The 23,734-nt window shown below is 38.8% G+C and overlaps 2 protein-coding genes across 8 annotated transcripts; both read right to left on the bottom strand.

The window, feature by feature from the left end:
• Positions 1 to 861: 861 nt before the first annotated feature.
• Positions 862 to 8,881, bottom strand: LOC143854069 (uncharacterized). Its single transcript, XM_077363812.1, has 8 exons — positions 8,791 to 8,881; positions 8,441 to 8,746; positions 5,257 to 5,494; positions 4,900 to 5,090; positions 3,025 to 3,260; positions 2,104 to 2,347; positions 1,880 to 1,987; positions 862 to 1,119 (listed from the first exon to the last, which is right to left on the bottom strand). Exons 2-8 carry the CDS (start codon positions 8,660 to 8,662, stop codon positions 997 to 999), a joined length of 1,362 nt encoding a protein of 453 aa, XP_077219927.1. The 5' UTR covers positions 8,663 to 8,746; positions 8,791 to 8,881; the 3' UTR covers positions 862 to 996.
• Positions 8,882 to 13,256: 4,375 nt separating this feature from the next.
• LOC143854034 (uncharacterized) lies at positions 13,257 to 23,587 on the bottom strand. 7 transcript variants are annotated; one of them, XM_077363747.1, is made up of 7 exons: positions 23,305 to 23,587; positions 19,741 to 19,978; positions 19,384 to 19,574; positions 17,560 to 17,799; positions 14,099 to 14,351; positions 13,914 to 14,014; positions 13,257 to 13,522 (listed from the first exon to the last, which is right to left on the bottom strand). In XM_077363747.1, the coding sequence occupies exons 1-7, from the start codon at positions 23,524 to 23,526 to the stop codon at positions 13,400 to 13,402; spliced, it is 1,368 nt and encodes a 455-aa protein (XP_077219862.1). In that variant the 5' UTR covers positions 23,527 to 23,587; the 3' UTR covers positions 13,257 to 13,399. The 7 variants fall into 7 exon arrangements, with proteins under 7 accessions (XP_077219862.1, XP_077219854.1, XP_077219856.1 ...); XM_077363739.1 differs by having other exon boundaries at positions 13,914 to 13,987; positions 14,106 to 14,337; positions 17,564 to 17,799; positions 23,305 to 23,586; XM_077363741.1 differs by lacking the exon at positions 23,305 to 23,587 and adding an exon at positions 22,136 to 22,733 and having other exon boundaries at positions 13,914 to 13,987; positions 14,106 to 14,337; positions 17,564 to 17,799; positions 19,741 to 19,997.
• Between the last annotated feature and the right edge of the window lie 147 nt (positions 23,588 to 23,734).

The following is a 23,734-nucleotide window of genomic DNA, read 5'->3' as shown; positions in this document are numbered from 1 at the left end:
CAGTTGTGCAAGAAACCCATGGAAAAGGTTTCCTGCGCCTGTTCACTTGCCATGTAAACTGTGCCGGGAAAGCTAAATAGAAAAGTCACATGGAACCAAAGTACCATAATAAGACATAGTTAGAGGCCTACAAAATGAAAAACATAGTAACAAACACCACAATAAAACCTAACTGAAAGAGGAATTGGTCCCAACAAAACTTGTTGAGGCTTGGAAAACCCACAAAAACTAGATCTGAAACCCCAAGAAAAAGAAAAAAGTGAGAGAGAGAGAGAGTCTGAAACCCCAAGAAAAAGAAAAAAAATGAGAGAGAGAGAGAGAGAGAGAGAGAGAGAGAGAGAGAGAGAGATGCGGACCTTGCCGCGGCTTTTCCTTCCCCGGAATCTTCAGTTACCACCGGAGAAGACGAGAAAGGGAAGGGTTTCGAAGGAGAGTATCGAGGGAGGAAAAAAAACTTCTTGCGTGTGCTTTTTTCTCACTCGTGAGGGAAGAAAGCAAGTCACGTGAAATGGGTCGGATTTGGAATCTCGTTCTGGCAAGAAAACAACATTTTCCACGTCAATTTTTGGATTTTACACGTATATAATTCCGGTGCTTTCTTTTCTTTTCTCAATTCGGGAAATCAAGTGAACGGACCCTTAGAAAGGCTATGGCTTCTCTAGGTGGGGCTCGAAAATTTCGTTCATATATATATATATATATATATATATATATATATATATATATATATAAAAGCTTTTCCCCAATTTGTACAATGCCCATTCTCAGTGGAAGGTCAAGACTGCAGGATTAGATCAATTTCTAGAGCACGGGCAATCCAAGGTGGAGCTAAACGAAGAAGGGCCAATCACACAATAGGGCTGAAGCATACAATACGAAGAGCAATGCATCATATTACGGTGCACTATATCCTTATTGGGCAATTGCTACACTCGAATAAAAACTATGTTCTGTCAATGGATGAAAGTACTTATGGTGCAATTAACCTAATACAATTTACATTGAACCCCCAGGGTTTTTTGTGATGGGTAAATTCCCATCGTAGGTGCATTTTAGCACGTCCGGTTTCCTCACCAGGCGCGCCCCCACCGGCAATTTCCTAGGTTTAGGACGAATATCCTGCATGTACACAAATATTCATTACATAAATAAAACATGAAAAAATGTTGTTAAAATAAATTTATTTTGCATCTTTATGATGAGAAAATATCCCATAAAATAAATTTGATCTCGTGCAATATATTCTTTTCATATATAATCAAATATACTACCAAAAGACCCGCGATGCTCGCTGATATGTTTTGGTAGGGTGAGGCCCACCATTTTTCCTCATGTTTTGATGGGTTAAGTCGGGAAATGATATTTACGCCCCTTTTTATCACAAGGGACACCCATTTGCCAGTGTACTTTGCAATCCAAAGCACTGGATTTTTCTGACATAAAGTACATTAGGATCCTTTTTGCCATTGATACACTGATGCTGGGTGTCCCTGGTGATGAAAAGGGGCGTAAATATCACTTCCCGTTAAGTCCCATGATCTCCGCCCAAGCCCATGTATATGGTGGAGCCCAAAAGTTTACAATATTTTGATGGGGTGGGGCCATATTTTTACAACCAGGCCATATTTAGAAATGAGACTCCCACCCTTTGATTCAAAACTTATCATTCATTATCATGGGGTATTTTGATCAAAAATTGATTGCATGACCTTGGTTTGCAAAAATGACTCGCGATCACTCTATTTGCAAATTTTCAAACTAGAACACTCTTTTTGCAAATAGAGCAAAGTAGAGGACTTCTTTTGCAAAAACCCCATTAAATAAAGAGAGGTGCTATTTTGAAAAAAAGAGGATATCAACCCATAATGTATGTAGCTACCTGGTCGAAGATGGCAGTTGGAATAGCAAGAGTTGCACAAGCATTCGGGGAATCAACAATGCCAGAAATCCTTCCATCGCAAGGGCAGCAAGATAACAGCAGATACATCTGTTACCACAACCATCATATATCATCTTCAATATAAAGACCAAAAATGAAAACAAACCATAATCATTTCTAGAGTTTTCTTGTTTTTGAGATTGATTAAGGAAGAAATGGAAGACCTGCTCTTTGGAGTATCCGAATTTGGAGAGGTAATCAATGGCGTTGAGGACTGCGCGTTTGTAGGCGACACTTGCGTCCAGATAGTGCTGCTTACCGCTCTCGTCGACACTGATGCCTTCGAAAACCAACCATTCGGAGAATCTAGGCTCGACCGGGCCTATCTCGAAGATCGGACTCACGTGCAGAGGTGTTGGACCCATTGGGCTCAGGTATTCCTTCATTCCTCCACGTATGATTTCACACCTGAAAAAAGAAAGAGATTTTTTTAACTGGAGGATTGGTTTTTAATCTTTGTCCATATAAATAATTTGAAATTTTAGCAAAAACCCACTTGAACAGATTTGGGTGATTATTGAGTTGACTCGGTTAAGTTGCAAATAGAGGGTAGCACAAGGAATTTGCAAGTACTTTCTAGTAAGGTTGAAGGAATGTTACTTTCTTGCAAGTTATGATGAGGCCTTTATGAGTATGAGCATTACATTCTCAAGAAAATATGTAGTTTTTACTTTTTACAGACACGAATTCGTGTTCTGGTTATGTCTTTCTGGTGATGATTGGCAGTAATTGGGTTCTATTTACATGTGATGGGTGTGCTTTGAGTTAAACATAAATACATGTATGCATAAAATTTGGGTTTACCTTTGATTAGAATGGACAATGGTTGATGAATGTGCTAAACTTATCAAATTTCTTTTGCTAACCGTAAACCATGAGAATAACTAAGATAAAACGACTAATGGAATGGGGTATGGGCTATGTATATGTATAGAGATGAACTTAGATGCTTCCTTCTTCATTTAGGGCTATTGCAGAAATATGTCAGAAACATTAAAGAGTTCTTTATTAGACAAATTGACTGCCACACTTCACTCCATTAGGACAAATTAAGAACATTATCAAGATATATGTAGGATACGTACTTGAGCTCTAAGAATCCACTCATCTCAATAGCACCACAAAAGGAGACTTCACCGTCACCCTGAGAGAAGTGCATGTCGCCCGTACTAAAATTTGCTCCGTCTACAAATACCGGAAGGTATATTTTTGAACCTCTACTGAGATTCTTGATGTCACAGTTCCCTCCATTTTCTCTACCTGGGATCGTCCTTGCAGCTTCATTTGCGATCTTTTCCCATTCAGATGTGCCCTCTGGAATCTACAGATTAGGATTAAGGATTGGTCAATAATTCTGGGTTCGTTCATGCGGTGCAAAGAGAAAATGATGCTAGATGCATGTTGTATAATTTGTATTAAATATAGAGGAAGGATCCAACTAGTACATTTACAAGTGGATGTGATGTGAACAGTATTATATATTTATAACTATAGCAGTGGAGTGTTATAGTTTTCATTTTATTTTTAGGAGAAGAAAGTTAAAAATTGTTACACAAAATGGAAAAAATATGCATAGAAACATTGGTATGTTTTACATGACTAACCTGACAGTGATATTCTATGTCCTTGGCAATTACAAACCGTGTCCAATGTTCTAGATATCCAGCATGGGGAACCCTGGGCCAGCTGGATATTATTATTATTATTTTTTTGGCCCAAGTTGTTGCTGGGGTCTCAAGAGATGAAAATGGGACCACGTCGTGGGCTATCTCGAGTCCTATTGGCATCACGGATCAGGTAATAGTGGAGGACGACTCTCTTAACATCATCAGGTGGCTTAGGGGGAGCCACTCCGTTCCTTGGAGATTTACTTGTTGGTTCGATGAGACAGAGTGAAGGACTCAGTTATCTCATTTCATCACATCAAAAGAGCGGAAATAGGGAAGCTGATATAATGGCTAGGGAAGGGGTTCACAAGGATAGGCTAGTAACCTTTTTATTAACTTCCTCCTTGAGTGTTGCATGTGCTTTCCATATTACTCTGTATTGTCTCTATCATGTACAGACCACCTCGGTCGCGGGTCCTCCCGTTGCTTATTAATAGATACAATCCCTTACCATTAAAAAAAAAATGTATGTATCCATATCCCTATATGGGTATCATAGTGAAGCAGTATTGAACTTTGTACAAATTATAAACCAACTTTTGTACCAGCATGTTACTAGTTCCATATTTTTTCCTCTATGTTAGCATCCCACTGAAATATCTTGTCCTAATATGCATACCCATACATTCATTAACATTTAGGCAACTCATAACCTCAGATTCCAGTCTGCGCAAATGTCTGAGTGTTTTATAAATATTTGTATTGAAGACAAAAGTTTGGTCATTGCTTTTTTTCTTTAATAGCAATGAAACTTTGGCCATAACTTGCGCAATGAAATTAATGCCCCAACTGTGGCTATCAGTTTTCTAAAGACAATTTTTATGAGCCCCTAATTTTAATCTTGTCATGCAGTCACCATTAAAAAAAATAAAAATAAATCTTGTCATTCAGTTGCTTCCAATGCGGAGCTGTTCACATGTGACATGATGCTGGGTCCAAGGGGACCTTGGATAAGAATCATGCCATTAACTGGTAAAGTACTTCTTTAACCACTGCGCCGTAAGTGTTGCGGCAATTTTATCTGTAGAATGTCGATATATCTTGGTTAAGTAAAGTGTTATGAAGCAGATAGATTTGAAAATGGAAATATTGTCTGAGCTAGACTGGAAATGCTAAGAACATGCGCTTTTTTTAATGGTACGGCATAAGAACATGCTACATTAGTAAAAATGTAAAAATTTCCTTGCAAATGAAAGAGAAAGCATTCGCATTTGATATAATAAATCTATGCATGAAGAATTGGTAATTATGTTGGTATGACAGCAAGAACATGCCTGGTATTCAGTGTCATACCATTCCAAGAAAGCAACCTTTGGTTGTCGGTAAGTTTGCCAGTGGCCGTGAGTGCAGAACTTCACATAACTTTAAAGATCCGAGGCCATTTTCTACTAGTTCTTTTTCTCTTTCATACCATATATTTAAAAGTTCCATTGATGGCGCAGTTCCTATTACTCCGGGGTGAGTTAAACCTGGAAATCGGACACCTGCTGAGCAAATATGATTAGTACATGATATGAACCATACTGTATGTAGATGACATCTGTTCTATCTGTTTGGTTAAATTGTGGAATCAGTTGGGAGTTGACCTGTTAAAGTTGGAAGCTTTTCCACTATAGTTATCTAGAAACAGAATAAATATGATAAACTGACCTGGTATATGAGGGGAGTAAGCATATATTCCTTCAAAATACCAAATAGCCTTGGTTGCACAGGGGAAGTGGTCAGTCAGAAATCCGCCACCATATTCTCTGTCAAATGTTCCTGTATAACCCCATTCATCTCCAGGAAGTGGGCCCAAGTTGCAGATTTCAACTGCAAGAAGATCTCCAGGCTTGGCTGGAACCCCATCTATATCTACAACTCTACAAGGCCCACTGAGATAATGCGGCTGAAAATAGTTGAACAAGCTATGGTCACTTCGATTTCATTGCAGAAAAAAAGTAATTTGAACAGAGGGAAGGCTTCTCATCTAAACTGCATATTCTCTATTAAATAGACACATTCAGCTTATGGTAATTAGCTATAAGGCGAAGTATAGAATTTCTTGTACGTCCTTCATAATGAATTTCATTAGATCATGAGTGATGAAATTCAAACCCTGGAAAACATGAACGGGTTCTGTAAAGATGCATGAATAGAGACACTGATTCAATTGCTGGGTCTTCTAAAAGTAAGTGAACTCTTGTTAAAAGGGGGCAGATATGGTGATGAGCAAGGTGGTGAACTCTGTAAGTAATCTTTTGTAAATGAAAACGGCGGCATGATTGGTCTGAGCAACATTTGTATAATTGATTCTCATGACAAAGCTGTCTAATGTAAAAGGAAATTGATACTTGTAATGTATAAGACTGACAAAAAGAGAGTACATTTGCACCAAATAAACTATCAGAAATTCATAGAAGTGTTGTTTTCACCAAATTTCATGCAAAAGCCCTCTTAATATTTACTAGTGTTTGTTCTTTGACCAACCTCGTCTTAGTATTGACTCTTTCAAACATTGAGAGATGTTAATGAAAACTTCAACTGTTATCCAGGTAAAACAGGAATGAAAATGAAATGCATCCATATTCTACAGAATATGTGCAGCTTCGTACTTTATTTCTTGTCTCATTACTGCCTTATCACTCAATACTTTATAACCCATCATTTTGATAATAATGTGCTTACAGAATTTACCAGATGTGGAATGTAATTTTCAGCCCTCAAAGATTTGGCATCATGAAAATGAGAAAAAACAATCTTCTGTTAATCTATTAAATGATTACTGAAATTGAAAATTCAATGTATAGTTATGACAGGTAAACTATTTTTCATCTGTTCTCTTTGCCAGGTAAACTTTACAAGACCCCTACAAAATTTCCAGCCCATGTTAATAATATTTGCACCAATATGACCACCAATATATTAATTAGGTGGAAGAGCTCAAATGTTAATTCGCAAAGTATCAGATGGTTATGGTATAAAAAAGAGAGTCTGAAGATGTTTGTTAGGAGGAAAACAACCCACCTTTCTCCAAATGGTATGCTCTAGTAGCCCTTTCAGGTTCATTAGTTTAGTTTAGACAGAATATGTTTCAGTCTCATAAGGCCACTTCCAGATGTCCCAACAATCTACTAGTGGACATCAATGAGGCCGTTTTGATTTCCTTTAATATTCTGCCATAGTTCCTTTTGGACATCATCTGCTATAGATTAGCTATGTCTATTTTTGCAGGTTGTAGTAATGACTGATATGATTCATGTTGACTTATAGACTTTCTAAGTTGAACCTAAATCCATACAAGATAGAAACCTGATACTATTCATGGCCCCCTATGTTACATGGATTCTTCCAAACAGGCAATGTACTCGTGTTGGACACGTTTCAGATTCTAATGCTTGAGAATTCTCATAAACACTTCTAGATCTCCTTCATCTTTTTAAAAAAAAAATACTATTGTAACAAATTTACAATTATCATGTTTTGAGTTTTATCTATTTTAATAGTAATTTTTTTATGAAAATAAAATATTGTATTTACTTAAATTACTAAAATTCCCAATATATTACATGTTATCATGTAAAAGAAATAAAATTAGAATTGATTAAAATATATTGGTGAATCTACCAATACTTTTTTTCCGAAGTTAGCCAATCTGACAACCAATACATGTGTCGGATTCCGACACGTGTACCTGCCCAATACCTGTGTCGGACTCTGACACTTGTACCGTACTCATGGGACATAGATGTGTAGGGAATTTGACCGGGTAGAACTCATGCCTAGAGGCTAGCTGTTAGAGGGAGGGTGCCGATGCCCTTATAACCCATCCCCATCCCTTTCACTTATCCGATGTGGGACTATTCGCATTTGTGTGGAACCCCAACAATCTCACCCTCCAAGCAAAATGGGAACCACGAGATACTATACTGGGGATTCCGAGATCTCCCCCGAGGGACATTTCCCCACCCTCGGAGGCAAACCACGGTTACCACGCCCTGTCCTCTGATACCATTTGCCAGCGGTTGCGGAAGGGTAGCTTCTGTTCCCATGGCTCCTTCTTTAGGTCTATTGGTATTACCAGTCTTGGAGTGGGAGGAGCCATGACTGACCCAAATGAAGGCTAGGGAGACTATGTATTACATTTCAAAGTCAGACTGAATGGCTAGATTCCCTGAGAAAGAAGACAGAGAGAACTACAAGTAGTAGAGGACAAATGGGGGTGCCATATTTCTTAGGGAGATGATATTTTCACCCCTCTGCAGTACGCATTCGCCTCCTTTTAACGCGATTTGACGTCAAAAAGCGTTAAAGTTGTCCACTGTTCAAGTTATAAGGGGGCGAATGCGTACTTCAGAGGGGTGAAAATATCATCTCCCATTTCTTATCAAAAGAGTGGTCAGGAGCCTTCAATAATGCTTGTCTATTTTTATCAATCTTTTTTGGCCACTACTCCAAAGTCCAAACGGCTTTGTTTGTAGCATTTCTTACCACTAAATCCCTTATCTGTAAAATATTATAAACAGCTGTTTTGGAAGCATTATTTACTAAATAAATCCGGATATGCAAAGCAATATCCGGCGGCCGGCCGGAGTGTCACCCGGGCAAATATGGTGCTTGAGAAGGGTCTTCCAGGCAAAAGTACTGTTTAAAGAGACTCGTAGAAAGCATGTAATAGAAGTACATCATAAACTTGTATTCAAAAATATGGAAAAATTTTGAGGTCATATCAAAAGCAAATCAAAGAAGTCCAAAATAAAGAGGTCCCATACATCATAAATTTGTATTAAAAAAGATGAATTTAAATGCGTGCTATATATGAAAAGGAAGTAAGAAAGATAAGGGGTGGCGTTACAATGGAAAGATCAAAGAATTTGATGTCTTTGGCGGAGTCATTTAGTCCGACGCCGCCCCCACTGCAATCCACCATCTCAATTCTAAAAACTTCTCCTGTTTTAACCTCCACAACTGGCGGTATGTTGGGGTGCCATCGGTTGTGGAGGGGAAGTTTCTGCTCGCGTGGGGATTTCTTCAAGTCGATAGGGATCACTAATCTTGGACTCAGAGGAGGAGCCATGTTTAATCTCACTCACTCAACTCTACGTGTATATATAGAAGAAATGGAGGAGTGAATTGTCTTCATTCCCTTTTCTATATCCTTTGGTCCGTTTGGTTGCCACTGCAATAGTCAAATAGTGTTTTCTTGGGAAAGGAAAGTGAAAAGACATTATATTCGCGTTTTCAGTGTCGTTTGGCGGCCATTCATGTCATGAGAAATTATATGATGAAAGGGCTTACAATCACGTACTCATCATCCCATCCTTGATATTTGATCCAACAATACCTCACTTTTTGAGAAGCTGTTGTTGGATCAAATATCGAGGGTGGTACATTTGCCAAATAATTGCCTTTTGAATTTCCTCCCAAATTAAGAGAAAGGGAAAGTAAACAAATTTTTACTAATTCTTCTTTGTTTTTACTTGGAAAATGACATATTTTACTTTTTTCTATTTCTATGTAAGGATCCGTTTGGATGTACATTATAGAGGTAGAAAGAAATTCTCATTTCTTTACTTTCCTTTACATTTAGAAATTATAGAGTGGACTGTCATGTGAATGGCAAATGGCAACCAAACAGTATTAGAAAAAAGGAAAATATGTCCTTTTACTTTCCTTGCATCATAATAATGTGAAATGCAATTATTGCAACTCTGAAAATCAGTCCTTAAGGTTCCCTCATATTATTATTCTTATGAGGACTTGTTTATCTCTGGTCCCAAACTTGCTGCTGAGTCTTACCTAGTTGGGTCTTAAACAAATAGACTGTAGAAAATGCTTAATTGACAATGTCTGTTAGGGTTCTGCCACGAAAAGCTAAGTGCATGTTTTTAACTATTGCCCTTTCTGTGTCTCGAAGCTGCGGAACCAAATTCTCCAAAGCGGCTCCAAAAAATTGGAAAATTTTACTTCTCAAAAGTTTGGAATTGGATCTGCCATCGTCGTTCCTAATTGGAGCAGGAAAAAGGGAAGAATTTGATTTTTGAAATGTTAAAGAACACAACCTACTTTGTGGGATGCCCATTCGGCCACACTAGACCTGGCAAATGGGTGGGCCGGATAAAAAATGACCCGGAATTTTACGAGTCACTACTTGGTGGACCCGGACCCCAGCCGCACGGGCCGGGTTGACCCGCATGTCACCCTTTTTTTTTTTTTTTTTTTTTTTAAGAATTTTGTTTTTTTTTAAAAAAAAAAAAAAAAACTCTTTTGTTTTTTTCTCCCTCTTTAATAGCTTTGACTCTGTTTTTCTAGATACCCACACATTGTGTGGGTAATTGCTACCATTATTGCCTCGGGATAAGCAATCAGCAGCAATGACAAGAAAAAGGTAATTTCTTTTCTTTATTGGCATGAAATGACAGGAAGAAAAAGCAACACCAAGCAGCACCTTTGTTGCAGTTCTTTGCTGACGAAAATGCCCTCACAGATTCCACATATTTTTCACATCCTCTCCCCCAAAAAGAATTCCGCTTTTTAACGGACATCCTCTACGCAAAAAATATTCTCTTTTTAATGGGCACCAGCGGGTCCACCTGGCCTGGACTAGTTTGGATGGGTCGGGTAGACTCGCGGGTCAAATTAAAACAGATCACTCCTTTGGGACCCGGACTCGGACCTGGACCCAGAAATTACCGGTGGGCCAGGTCGACCCACGGGTCCAGGTCACTTCTTGCCAGGTCTAGATGACACCAAGGCCATGTGGCTCGCTTCATGATGTTCTACAAGATCAATGATTGTGGTTTCACATAAATCCCCCATGGGACCCAATTTTTTTTTACCATTGATCATATTACTAACTTTACTCTTAGAAAAAAGTGGCAAGAGGTAAAGAGAACATATGTTAATCTAATGGATGTAGTCTTATGGATACGGTGGGAAGCATCTAAACGGCTTATACATGGCCAATAATAATGTTGGATATGGCCCCAAATGGTTGTTATTTCAAGGATGATTGAAAAAAAATTTAATCTCCACATGGAGACATTAGGACATGTTTGGAAACCATGCAAAAAGTTTCATGGAATATTTATTTACCTAGATAAAAGAAGGGAGAGCATGGGATGGGGTTGGAAAACACGTAACAAAAATCCTATTTAATTTTAATTTTCTCTGTTTACCAAGCCCATCACATGCTATCCTCACTCGGGCCCTCTCAAATCTCGTTCTCACCTGTCCTCTCTAGCAGTGCAACTTGGGTCAGGCACAACTTGAACCTGTGGTTCAATCCGATATCAGCTAGGGTTGGGTTAGCATTTCCTCAGGTTGGGTTGGAAAAGCCAACCTGATTTAATTTCGGATTGAGTTAGAGTTGTGCCCTTGGGCAACCTGATCTGAACCCAACGTCCGTCCTCTAATTTTATCATGACTTTAAATATCTTAGGGTTATGTTTTTTTTATTTTTTTTATTTTGCCATATGCTAATCTGATGGTGTCGGAATCTGAGTCTATGATCGCACGGTGTGTAGAGGGCCTCCGTCAAGTATCTGCAATCACAGATAAACGGGGTCATGGCTGTCCGGGGTGGGTCCCGGACGACCACTTCGACACCCAAGCTAGATTTCGGCTCAATCGTACAAATAAACGGCATGATTAATGAAATGGATGGATAGGTTACCAGAATCGAACATGGGCTTTTTCTGTTGTTTGGGTGGTCAAACTAGACATAGGGTTCGAGGGGGGGAGGGAACGGGGTCCAACACCTTTTTCCTCACTCTCCCCTAGTATAGACAGCCTTAATAGGCAATTAAGGCTTGCCTTTACTGGTGCCTCTTTGTTGTCTTTAATGGCGTCTTTTTGTCTGGTTGGGTCCTTTTCTTTTTTCATGATCTTGCCTCCCCCTCTTGGGAAGCCTTGTAACGTATTTATCCTTTTTCTTTGCATGCAATTCCCCTTTATTATATGCCACATGGACTATCTTAATCATTTTAGAGAAAATGCCTTCTTTTCTTAAATTGGGCTGCACTCTGATCGTTGTAGGAAATTAACGGCGTGCATGGGTGGCTAATCTTGTGTGTAACCTTTCTCATAACCGTGATGATGAGTGATTATGGCTGAGATTTTGATGATAAGGAAATGACACGTGGCAAGATCCTACGGTCATTCCGTATTTAACACCCATCATAACCTAAACCTAGCCGACTCAACCCAACCTGATTTGAAAAAAAAAACGGTTAAGCGGGTTGGGTTAGGGTTGAGAGATTTAGAGTTGGGTTAGGGTTGAGCATCCTCAACCCGAGGCTCGGGTCAAGTCGTGCTAGGGTTGAGGGAATGCTATCTCGGGCAACTTGACCCAACCCGAACTGCCCCGATACTTCTCTCACCCTTGGTAAACAAATATTACATGATATTTTTTTAGAGTAGGTCTTTAGATTCGCATAATATTGATTGAAAAAGCCATGGGAGTTGTTGGAAAGTTGCTATATATATGCCCCGGTACCTCTCGGGCGCCAATCTGTTGATGTTCAGATCCGACCTAGTGCTCGGATGGGTCCCTCGGTCTAGTTGCAGTGGATGGGTGGTCGGCGGTGTCCTGCGCTCAGAGAACATAGTCAGGAATGCCCAGAGTCGGAGGTCGGGGAAACCCTTCGACACTCAAGTCAGACGAGGCAGCACATTGGAGATGAACTAGAAAAGGGAGTGCTCGGAATCTAAGAGAAGGATGGTCGGCCTCATGTATCTGCATTGTGTTATTACCTCTAAACCAGAGTGGGGTTTTCCTTTTACAAGTGGAGGTCTCGGGACTTGCGGATCGGTAATGGAAACTGGCATGGGTGTAAGTATGGGTCTCATACTGTCATCCTAGAATTATGGGTCAGTGATGTGGTGGCTGATGTGATGTTGGACAGTGTTCGGTATACCGGGAATTGCGAGCCGTATCTCTATACGTCGGTATTTTAAGGTGCCAGCTAGCTGAGGACTTGGATTTCTGCCAAGGACCCAGATTGGCAATGCAATTGGGTGGCATCTGACTGGAAGTTTTTCTGGGCCCCGCACTACATGTCAGCATGAGATTGGTACCCCATTTTGACCCAACAAATATCACTGATTTTAAGTACTAATATCCCGTTTGGTGGGATAAAATAACCCTTTTCTCAACTCTTCCCTTCTCATCTACTCTCCTACTCTCCTACCTACCCGGCGTAAAATAACCCCCTACTCCCCAAGAGAGCATGCCCACTCTGAATGAGCCGTAACTAATAGGACATTTGCAAATTATTATTGGAAATGATATCAGCACTTTGATGTTTTGATATCCACGCTCTTCTTGCTTGTCTTTTAGTGTTTAGTGGGCTTGTGAGAGCGTTTTTGGGAACTGTAATAACTGTTGACAGCCTTTTAAATACTAAAAGACAAGCTAGGAGAGGGTGATATCAAAACATTTGAGGGTTGATATCATTTCCCACTGTTATTTATCTCTTTATAACTTTAGAAAGGCTATGGCCTCTCTAGGTGGGGCTCAAAAATTTTGTTCATAGATATATAAGCTTTTCCCCAATTTGTACATTGCCCATTCTCATTGGAAGGTCAAGATTGCAGGATTAGATCAATTTCTGGAGCACGGGCAATCCAAGGTGGAGCTAAACGAGGAAGGGCCAATCACACAATAGGGCTGAAGCATACAATACGAAGAGCAATGCATCATATTACGGTGCACTATACCCTTATTGGGCAATTCCTACACTCGAATAAATACTATGTTCTGTCAATGGATGAAAGTACTTATGTACGAATGGTGCAATTAACCTAATACAATTTACATTGAACCCCCAGGATTTTTTGTGATGGGTAAATTCCCATCGTAGGTGCATTTTAGCACGTCCGGTTTCCTCACCAGGCGCGGCCCCACCGGCAATTTCCTAGGTTTAGGACGAATATCCTGCATGTACACAAATATTCATTACATAAATAAAACATGAAAAAATGTTGTTAAAATAATTTTCCTAGATTGGAGACTTAGGATCATCGCATGGAGAAGATTTTCTTGGCACAACCGATCTACATCAGGGCACAACAAGTGAACGGTTTAGTCACCCAAAAAAACTTTGGGGTTGCACGTCCATCCAAAAATCGGAGGGTTAGGATCATCCTATGGACAAGGGCACACCCTATCTACATCTACATCAGGGCCCAACAAATAAATGGTCTAGATCACCCAAAAATTTGGGCCCCACTTTTTTTTGGGCTGCACGAGCATGCACGGCCGTCCACTATATAAATTCTCAGTATAAAAAGAGGGAGTGAGAATATCAACTGTTAAAAGTAACTACCTGATCAAAAATGGGAGTTGGAATAGCAAGAGTTGCACAAGCATTTGGAGAATCAACAATGCCAGAAGATACATCTGTGTCACCAAAACCATCATATATCATCTTCAATATAAAGACCAAAAATGTAAACAAAACCATAATCATTTCTAGAGTTTCTTGTTTTTGAGATTGATTAAGGAAGAAATGGAAGACCTGCTCTTTGGAGTATCCGAATTTGGAGAGGTAATCAGTGGCATTGAGGACTGCGCGTTTGTACGCGACACTCGCGTCCAGATAGTGCTGCTTACCGCTCTCGTCGACACTGATGCCTTCGAAAACCAACCATTCGGAGAATCTAGGCTCGACAGGGCCGATCTCGAAGATCGGATTCACGTGCAGAGGTGTTGGACCCATTGGGGTCAGGTATTCCTTCATTCCTCCTCGCATGAGATTTTTTAACTGGAGGATTAGTTTTTAATCTATGTCCATATAAATAATTTGAAATTTTAGCGAAAACCCAAATATGTGTATGCATTCTTCTTCATAATTGCCAAAGCATTCAACACATGAGGTGAAGAGAAGCGGTTGTCGTTGTTAGAGATTTTTCAAAATGACATTGGAAAATCAAGTGAATTTTCACAAGTTTTATTTAAAATATAAAAACAATTTTAAGACAGGGCCGGTCGACCGCAGATTGGTTACTGGAAACTTGAACAATTTCCAGAAAGGTATGGGCGGGCGACCGACCGCTGGAAGCCCGGTCGACCGCGGTTCTTTGGATCGTAAAAATTAAAATAGACAGAAGCATGCCGGCGGGCGACCGCGGTAGCCCGGTTGGCCACTGATGTTCGAAAAACTATCTGTTGGGAAGAAGGGAACATGGCTTTGAACATGGCTTTTCACTTCCGTTTTCCAACTTTTTTTTATGTCTTTTGGTTCCTAACAGTCATGGATGTTTTTCAAACACCTTGTGGATGATCCAAACCACTTAAATCACAAAGGGTGTTGATCAAATGGTCATTATTCAAACCAATCCAAGAGATGTCTTGAAGGGATGTTTCCCTTAATGAATAGACATCTAATGCTCTATAAAAAGAGCAAAAATCTGTCTTTTCTATATACTGAAAAATCAGTTATTACTGTACTTTCTTTCCCTCTCTAGCAATCTCTTACTCCATTGTTTTTCAAGTTAATTTGTTCATAAAAACAGTACACAGAAGATTGTTTTCTGCAGAAACAGTTTTCGTGTTTTTCTCTAAGGCTTGAAGTTCTTGAAAGGTGTTTTGGGTTTGGTTCCACTTGTGCAAAGTGTCATTAAACATTTGTAGGACATTCCTACAAGGCTTCGTTGTATCTTGGAGGCAATTCGCGGATCCCCTTTGCACACAACTGGTGGGGCTGAAATTTGTCTTAAGGAAAGTGATTACGCGCCTTGAAGCAACTCTACAAATTTCTATCTTTTAGAAAATCCCATCAACAGTCGTTTGGGATCCATTCATTTGTTTTCTGTGGAAAGGAAATGAAAAGAAATTGACGTGGCAAAATGGAAAACAAAGGAAAAGAGTAAAACCCGTGAAATGGGCGTTCAATTGTCAGGAAACCCTACAGAAACTAAACAAAAAATATAACTTTGTCAGGAAACTACTAGAAATTCCCAAGTTAGTCTCATTGGTATATAGCATATGACTTGTGACATGGAGGACAATAGTATTTTAATGAAGTGGAGTTTGGATATTGGGTTTTTTTTTTTAAATGGAAGAGGATTTTGGATATTAGGGGAGGAAGAGAATTTTTGTGAAAATTCCAGGTGTTTATGTTGGGTAAACTCTTTTCCTTTTCTGATGGTGTTGTAGCAGCTTAGCATGTCTAAGGGGAAAGGGTAGAAAGTACTCTATGGGATATTTTTGACTGGTGTTATATGATTTTGATCATAACTTTGGGCTTCTGCATGACTGTTTTGATCATTATTCTTGTTGAGCCATGTAGTTGTTGGTTTTAATGGAGAATGCTTGAGACTGTTACGAGTTAAATAAGTAAGACACATCAACAAACAGAAACTTTTAGGTAAATTCAAGCTGGATACATTTTTGTGTGCATTGTACCAATGTTGTTTACCATTAATGACTAATTCGAACACCAGGAGCGGTCTCTGAACCCTTATTTGAAGAGGCTACTCTCAGAAACATGAAACAAAACCAAACTGAAAAAGTTCAGAGCCTGGCTGAGAATTAACATTTGCAGTTGAGTAGAGGTTTTGACATCCAAACCACATTCATGATCCCTAGAATTGTGCAAGGCAAGTTGAAAGGGTTAACTAGTCAACTATTGTGATGGTCTAATTGAAAGGATCTTTATCTTAATAATAAAAGCACTTCAATTGTGTTAGTTGATTAGGTCGTTCTACTCAAGGTTACCTGGAACGCGGTTCGTTCCGGTACGCGGTACGGGAACGGGTACGGGGTACGATGGTAGTCCAGTATGCGGTACGATGAGGGTATATATATATATATATATATATATAATTTCATATATTTTTACAAGAATGTCATTACACACTACACACATTTAATACAAAAATATAAAAACCTCGTGTATGTCATACATATCTTTTCAAAAAGAAAGTTTCGGTTGGAATATATGAATATCCTTCCATAGTCCATACTACATCCATTTAATAAAAAAATAAAAAAACCTCATGTATGCCCTACATTTTTTTTTTTTCAAAATAAAGCTCTAGTTCCAATTCAACCCGAAATATATAAAATTTGTAGCTCTCTCCATCTCTCTTCTAGTCTATATGCATCTCTCTCTCTCTCTCTCTCTCTCTCTCTTCTAGTCTATATGCATCTCTCTCTCTCTCTCTCTCTCTCTCTCTCTCTCTCTCTCTCTCTCTCTCTCTCTCGCGCGCGGGTCGCCGCGGTTCGTCATTTTTGGCGATCCGGGTCGTTAGTGAACCACGTTTCGGATCGTGCGACCCCGGATCATGGATCGGAGGGCGGATGGTGAATCCGGTAACTATGGTTCTACTCAGTCTTGTGTGTGTAAAATTTAGATCTTGTAAGCTAATATGTGGGCTTGGTCTCAAACCCACTTGATCAGATTTGGGTGATTATTGAGTTGACTTGGTTTGGTTGCAAATACAGGGTAGCACTGAGTCCAAGGATTTTGCCAGTACTTTTTAGTAAGGTCGAAGGAATGTTACTTTCTTGCAAGTTATGATGAGGCCTTATGAGTACGAGCAGTACATTGTCAAAGAAATATGTACTTTTTACTTTTTACAGAGACACAAATTCATGTAATGGTGTGTCTTCCTGACAGTGATAGGGTTCTAATGACATGATGGATGTGCTTTGAGTTAAACATAGATACTTGTACACATAAAATTTGGGTTTACCTATGATTAGAATGGATAATGATTGATGAATGTGCTAAACTTATCAAAGTTCTTTTGCTACGAATAAACCTTGAGAATAGCTAAGATAAAGCGACTAATGGAATGGAGTATGGACTAAGTAGATATAATGCACTTAGATGCTTCCTTCTTCATTTAGGGCTATTGCAGCATTATGTCATAAACATTTAAGAGTTCTTTACTAGACAAATTTACTGTCGCACTGGACTCCATTGGGACAAAGTAAAGAACATTATCAAGATATATGTAGGATACATACTTGAGCTCTAGGAATCCACTCATCTCAATAGCACCACAGAAGGAGACTTCACCATCGCCCTGAGAAAAGTGCATGTCGCCCGTACTAAAATTTGCTCCATCTACAAATACTGGAAGGTATATTTTTGAGCCTCTGCTGAGATTCTTGATGTCACAGTTCCCTCCATTTTCTCTTCCTGGGATCGTCCTTGCAGCTTCATTTGCGATCTTTTCCCATTCAGAGGTGCCCTCTGGAATCTACAGTTTAGGATTAAGGATTTGGTCAACCAATCTAGGTTCATTTTGTGCAAAGAGAACATGATGCCAGCTAGATGCATATTGCATAGTTGTATTAGATATAGAGGAAGTATCCAATTAGTACATTGACAAGTGGATCTGTTGTGAACAGGAAGTCAATAATAGCTTTAGTTAAGAGGTTAAAACATTTTATGTAAGAAAATTAAGTACAATGATACACAATAGAAATGATTCCACAGTGTAGTGTCATAGTTTTTTTACGCAATTACAAACCGTGTCCAATGTTCTAGATATCTAGCATGGGGAACCTTGGGCTAGCTGGAGTTTATTTATTTATTTATTTATTGGCCCAAGTTGTTGCTGGGGTCCCAAGAGATGAAAATGGGACCACGTCGTGGGCTTTCTCGGGTCCTATTGGCATCATGGGCTCTAACAAGGCGGAGGCTAGATCAGTGCTGCAGGGATTAAGGTTGCTAGAACGTAGCCTCATGGATCAGGTAATAATAGTTGAGGAGGACTTTCTTAATATCATCAGGTGGCTTAGGGGGAACCACTCCATTCCTTGGAGATTTACTTGTTGGTTTGATGAGACGGAGTGAAGAACTCAGTTATTTCATTCCATCATGCCAAAAGAGCAGCAAATTGGGAAGCTAATATAATGGCTAGGGAAGGGGCTCACAAGGATAGGCTAGGAACCTTTTTATTATCTTCCTCCTTGAGTTGTGCATGTGCTTTCATATTACTCTGTATCGTCTCTATCATGTACAGACCACCTCCGTCACAGGCCCTCTCGTTTCTTATTAATAGATACAATCCTTTACCATTAAAAAAAATGCATGTATCCATATCCCTATATGGGTATCATAGGGAAGCAGTACTGAACTTTGTAAAAATTATAAACCAACTTTTGTACCAGCATGTTACAACTTCCATATTTTTTCCTCCGTGTTAGCATCCCATTGAAATATCTTCTCCTAATATGCGTACCCATACATTCATTAACATTTAGGCAACTCATAACCTAAGATTTCAGTTTGAGCAAATCTCTGAGTGTTTTATGAATATTTGTATTGAAGACAAAGGTTTGGTCATTGCTTTTTTATCTTTAATAGCAATGAAACTTTGGCATAACTTGCACAATGAAATTAATGCCCCAATTGTGGTTATCAGTTGTCTAAATACAATTTTGATGAGCCCCTAATTTTAATCTTGTCATGCATGAGGACAAGGGGACCTTGGATAAGAATCATGCCATTAACTGGTAAAGTACGTCTTTAACCACAGTGCCGCAAGTGGAGCTGCAATTTTATCTGTAGAATGTCGATATATCTTGGTTATGTAAAGTGTTATGAAGCAGATAGTTTTGAAAATGGAAATATTGTCTGAGCTAGACTGGAAATGCTAAGAACATGCGCTTTTTATTAAATGGTACGGCATAAGAACATGCTACATTAGTAAATATGTAAAAATTTCTTTGCAAATGAAAGAGAAAGCATTTGCATTTGATATAATAAATCTATGCATGAAGAATTGGTAATTATGTTGGTATGACAGCAAGAACATGCCTGGTATTCAGTGTCATACCATTCCAAGAAAGCAACCTTTGGTTGTCGGTAAGTTTGCCAGTGGCCGTGAGTGCAGAACTTCACATAACTTTAAAGATCCGAGGCCATTTTCTACTAGTTCTTTTTCTCTTTCATTCCATATATTTAAAAGTTCCATTGATGGCGCAGTTCCTATTACTCCGGGGTGAGTTAAACCTGGAAATCGGACACCTGCTGAGCAAATATGATTAGTACATGATATGAACCATACTGTATGTAGATGACATCTGTTCTATCTGTTTGGTTAAATTGTGGAACCAGTTGGGAGTTGACCTGTTAAAGTTGGAAGCTTTTCCACTATAGTTATCTAGAAACAGAATAAATATGATAAACTGACCTGGTATATGAGGGGAGTAAGCATATATTCCTTCAAAATACCAAATAGCCTTCGTTGCACAGGGGAAGTGGTCAGTCAGAAATCCTCCACCATGTTCTCTGTCAAATGTTGCTGTATAACCCCATTCATCTCCAGGAAGTGGGCCCAAGTTGCAGATTTCAACTGCAAGAAGATCTCCAGGCTTGGCTGGAACCCCATCTATATCTACAACTCTACAAGGCCCACTGAGATAATGCACCTGAAAATAGTTGAACAAGCTATGGTCTCTTAGATTTCATTGCAGAAAAAAATAATTTGAACAGAGGGAAAGCTTCTCATCTAAACTGTATATTCTCTATTAAATAGACAGATTCGGCTTATGGTAATTAGCTATAAGGTGGAGTATAGAATTTCTTGTATGCATTATACGTTCTTCATAATGAATTTTCATTAGATCATGAGTGATGAAATTCAAACCCTGGAAAATGTGAACATATTCTGTAAAGATGCATGAATAGGGACACTGATTCAATTGCTGGGTCTTCTAAAAGTAAGTGAACTCTTGTTAAAAGGAGGCAGATATGGTGATGAGTCTTAGCTGTTCAAGTAGCCAAACAAGGTGGTGAACTCTGTAAGTAATCTTTTGTAAATGAAAACGGCGGCATGATTGTTGAGCAACATTTGTATAATTGATTCTCATGACAAAGCTGTATAATGTAAAAGGAAATTGATATTTGCACCACTCCAATTTAGAAGTTCATATGTTACCATTCCCAACAAGCTCTGTCCATGAGAATAATAGAGTTTTCTGTGGCAATAAGAAAGTTCAAACATAAGGATGTGAATAGTAAAATTTTGTTGAACGTTGGAAGACTTGTTCTGCATATGTTGTAATGTATAAGACAGACAAAAAGAGAGTGCATTTGCACCAAATACAATATCAGAAATTCATAGAAGTGTTGTTCTCACCAAATTTCATGTAAAAGCCCTCTTAACATTTACTAGTGTTTGTTCTTTGAGTAACCTCATCTTAGTATTGACTCTTTTCAAACATTGAGAGATGTTAATGAAAACTTCAACTGTTATCCTGGCAAAACAGGAATGAAAATGAAATGCATCCATATTCTATAGAATATGTGCAGCTCAGTACTGTATTTCTTGTCTCATTACTGCCTTATCACTCAATACTTTATAATCCTTCATTTTTATAATAATGTGCTTACAGAATTTACCAGATGTGGAATGTAATTTTCAGCCCTCAAAGATTTGGCATCATGAAAATGAGAAAAACAATCTTCTGTTAAGCTATTAAATGATCACTGAAATTGAAAATTCAATGTATAATTACTACTGAAATTCAAAAAATTTAAATGCATAGTTATGACAGGTAAACTATTTTTAATCTGTTCTATTTGCCAGGTAAACTTTACAAGACCCCTAAAAAATTTCCATCCCATGTTTATAATATTTGCAATGCACTTAACTTACCTAGACACTATAATTACACCACCCACACACTAATATGACCACCAATACATTAATTAGTAGGAAGAGCTCAAATGTTAATTCACTAAGTATCAGATGGTTCTGGTATACAAAAGACAGTCTGAAGGAGGAAAACAACCCAACTTCTCCAAATGGTATGCTCTAGTAGCCCTTTCAGGTTCATTAGTTCAGTTTAGACAGGATCTGTTTCAGTCTCATATGGCCACTTCCAGATGTCCCAACATTCTACTATGGGACATCATCTCTCTCTCTCTGTGTGTGTGTGTGTGGGTGTGTGTGTGTGTGGGTCGGTGGGGTTCCCCTACATGATTACATCCACTGCCTCCCTGCCTTAAAACAGGCGCACAGTGGGTATGATAGTAGTAACTTCTCCTTTCTAGCCCATGCAATGAGGTCCGTTTTGATTTCCATTAATATTCTGCCATAGTTCCTTTTGGACATCATCTGCTATAGATTAGCTATGTCTATTTTTGCAGGTTGTAGTAATGACTGATATGATTCATGTTGACTTATAGACTTTCTAAGTTGAACCTAAATCCTTAAAAGACAGAAACCTGATACTATTCATGGCCCCTATGTTACATGGATTCTTCCAAACAGGCAATGTACTCGTGTTGGACACGTTTCAGATTCTAATACTTCAGAATTCTCATCAACAATTCTAGATCTCCTTCATCTATTTTTTCTAAATACTATTGTAACAAATTTACAATTATCATGTTTTGTGTTTTATCTATTTTAATAGTAATTTTTTTCATGAAAATAAAATATTGTATTTACTTAATTACTAAAATTCCCAATATATTACATGTTATCATGTAAAAGAAATAAAATTAGAATTGATTAAAATATATTGGTGAATCTACCAATACTTTTTTTTCCGAAGTTAGCCAAATCTGACACCCAATACCTGTGTTGGATTCGGACACTTGTACCTGCCCAATACCTGTGTCGGACTCTGACAGTTGTACCATATTCATGGGACATAGATGTGTAGGGAATTTGACCGGGTAGAACTCACGTCTAAAAGCTAGCTGTTAGAGGGAGGGTGCCTATGCCCTTATAACCCATCCCCATCCATTTCACTCATCCGATGTGGGACTACTTGCATTTGCGTGGAACCCCAACAATCTCACCCTCCAAGAAAAATGGAAACCACAAGATACTATGCTGGGGATTCCGAGATCTTCCCCGAGGGACATTTCCCCGCCCTCGGAAGCAAACCCAAGGACTTTGGGTTCACAGAAAGATTTCAATCCAAACCAAACCGACTATGTATAGAGCCGCTAGCATTCCAAAAAGTTTTTCAACACGTGTCAGGCATCCATCCGTCTCTAGGTATTTCCGACAGCCAAGATAGAAAGGAACCCAAGGTTCTATGACTTCTGTCGGTTCAAATACCAGACGAACCAAAAGAACCTCATGAAACACGCCAGTAATGAAAATGGAGACTGAATGATGTTTCTGTTGATGTCAGAAGGGTTTAACAAAATATTGAGTGTTTTGGGCCTTTCATAACTTTAAATGACTAATTCGGGAATATCCGACAGATAAGGGCTTTATAAACAAATAGTTTTTATATGGTGTCCGATCGGGCATGCGCGTGCAAGTTGCACCACCCTTGATATTTGATCCAACAACAAACCCCTGTTTCATCTTTTTAAGGGGATGCTGTTAGATAAAATATCAAGGGAGGCACTCTTTTATAAGGGCATGCCCTACCGGGCACCATATAATTTCTCATAAAAATCCCTGTTTGAAACATTATAAAAAAACAATGGAAAATAGTAGGAAAACAATAGAAATTATTTTATCCCAAAATATGTAAAAACCAAAAAACTCAAGAATACCCACATAATTCTTCATATTATCTTTTATTATTTTTCAAAATTAGTTTCAAGTACAAACAGTTGAATACTACATATAGCACGTCAAGTTTAATGTTTATCAGTGGTCCTAATTTTCTAATTGGTGGATGTGGATGTAATAGAAGTGCATCATAAACTTGTATTCAAAAAGATGAATTTAAATGTGTGCTATATATGAAAAGGAAGTAAGAAAGATAAGGGGTGGCGTTACAATGGAAAGATCAGAGAATTTGATGTCTTCGGCGGAGTCATTTAGTCCGACGCCGCCCCCACTGCAATCCATCATCTCAATTCTAAAAACTTCTCCTGCTTTAACCTCTGCAACCGGCGGTATGTTGGGGTGCCATCGGTTGTGGAGGGGAACTTTCTGCTCGCGTGCGGATTTCTTCAAGTCGATGGGGATCACTAATCTTGGACTCAGAGGAGGAGCCATGTTTAGTCTCACTCACCCAACTTACTTGTATACATAGAGGAAATGGAGGAGTGAATTGTCTTCATTCCCTTTTTATATTTCCTTTTGGGTCCGTTTGGTTGCCACTGAAATAGTCAAATAATGTTTTCTTGGGAAAGGAAAGTGAAATGACATTATATTTACTTTCTCAGTTTTCTTTTGGCTGCCATTCATGTCTAGAGAAATTATA

Source organism: Tasmannia lanceolata, unplaced genomic scaffold, assembly GCF_043159265.1.
Source record: "Tasmannia lanceolata isolate RefF3 unplaced genomic scaffold, GAP_Taslan_0.1 ptg000020l, whole genome shotgun sequence".
NCBI lineage: Eukaryota > Viridiplantae > Streptophyta > Magnoliopsida > Canellales > Winteraceae > Tasmannia > Tasmannia lanceolata.
Note: the sequence above shows the minus strand (reverse complement) of the source record. Positions and strands in the feature narration are given on the sequence as shown.

Coding starts and splice junctions, on each gene's coding strand:
- LOC143854034 (XM_077363747.1), bottom strand. CDS start 23,526: ATGGCTCCTCCTCTGAGTCCAAGATTAGTGATCCCCATCGACTTGAAG. Junction 19,575..19,740: donor TTACTCCCCTCATATACCAG/GTCAGTTTATCA, acceptor TTTGCTCAGCAG/GTGTCCGATTTCCAGGTTTA. Junction 14,352..17,559: donor GATTCCTAGAGCTCAAGTAT/GTATCCTACATA, acceptor CTAATCCTCCAG/TTAAAAAATCTCATGCGAGG.
- LOC143854069 (XM_077363812.1), bottom strand. CDS start 8,662: ATGGCTCCTCCTCTGAGTCCAAGATTAGTGATCCCTATCGACTTGAAG. Junction 3,261..4,899: donor AAGGTTGCTTTCTTGGAATG/GTATGACACTGA, acceptor CCTAATCTGTAG/ATTCCAGAGGGCACATCTGA. Junction 2,348..3,024: donor AGTGGATTCTTAGAGCTCAA/GTACGTATCCTA, acceptor TTCTTTTTTCAG/GTGTGAAATCATACGTGGAG.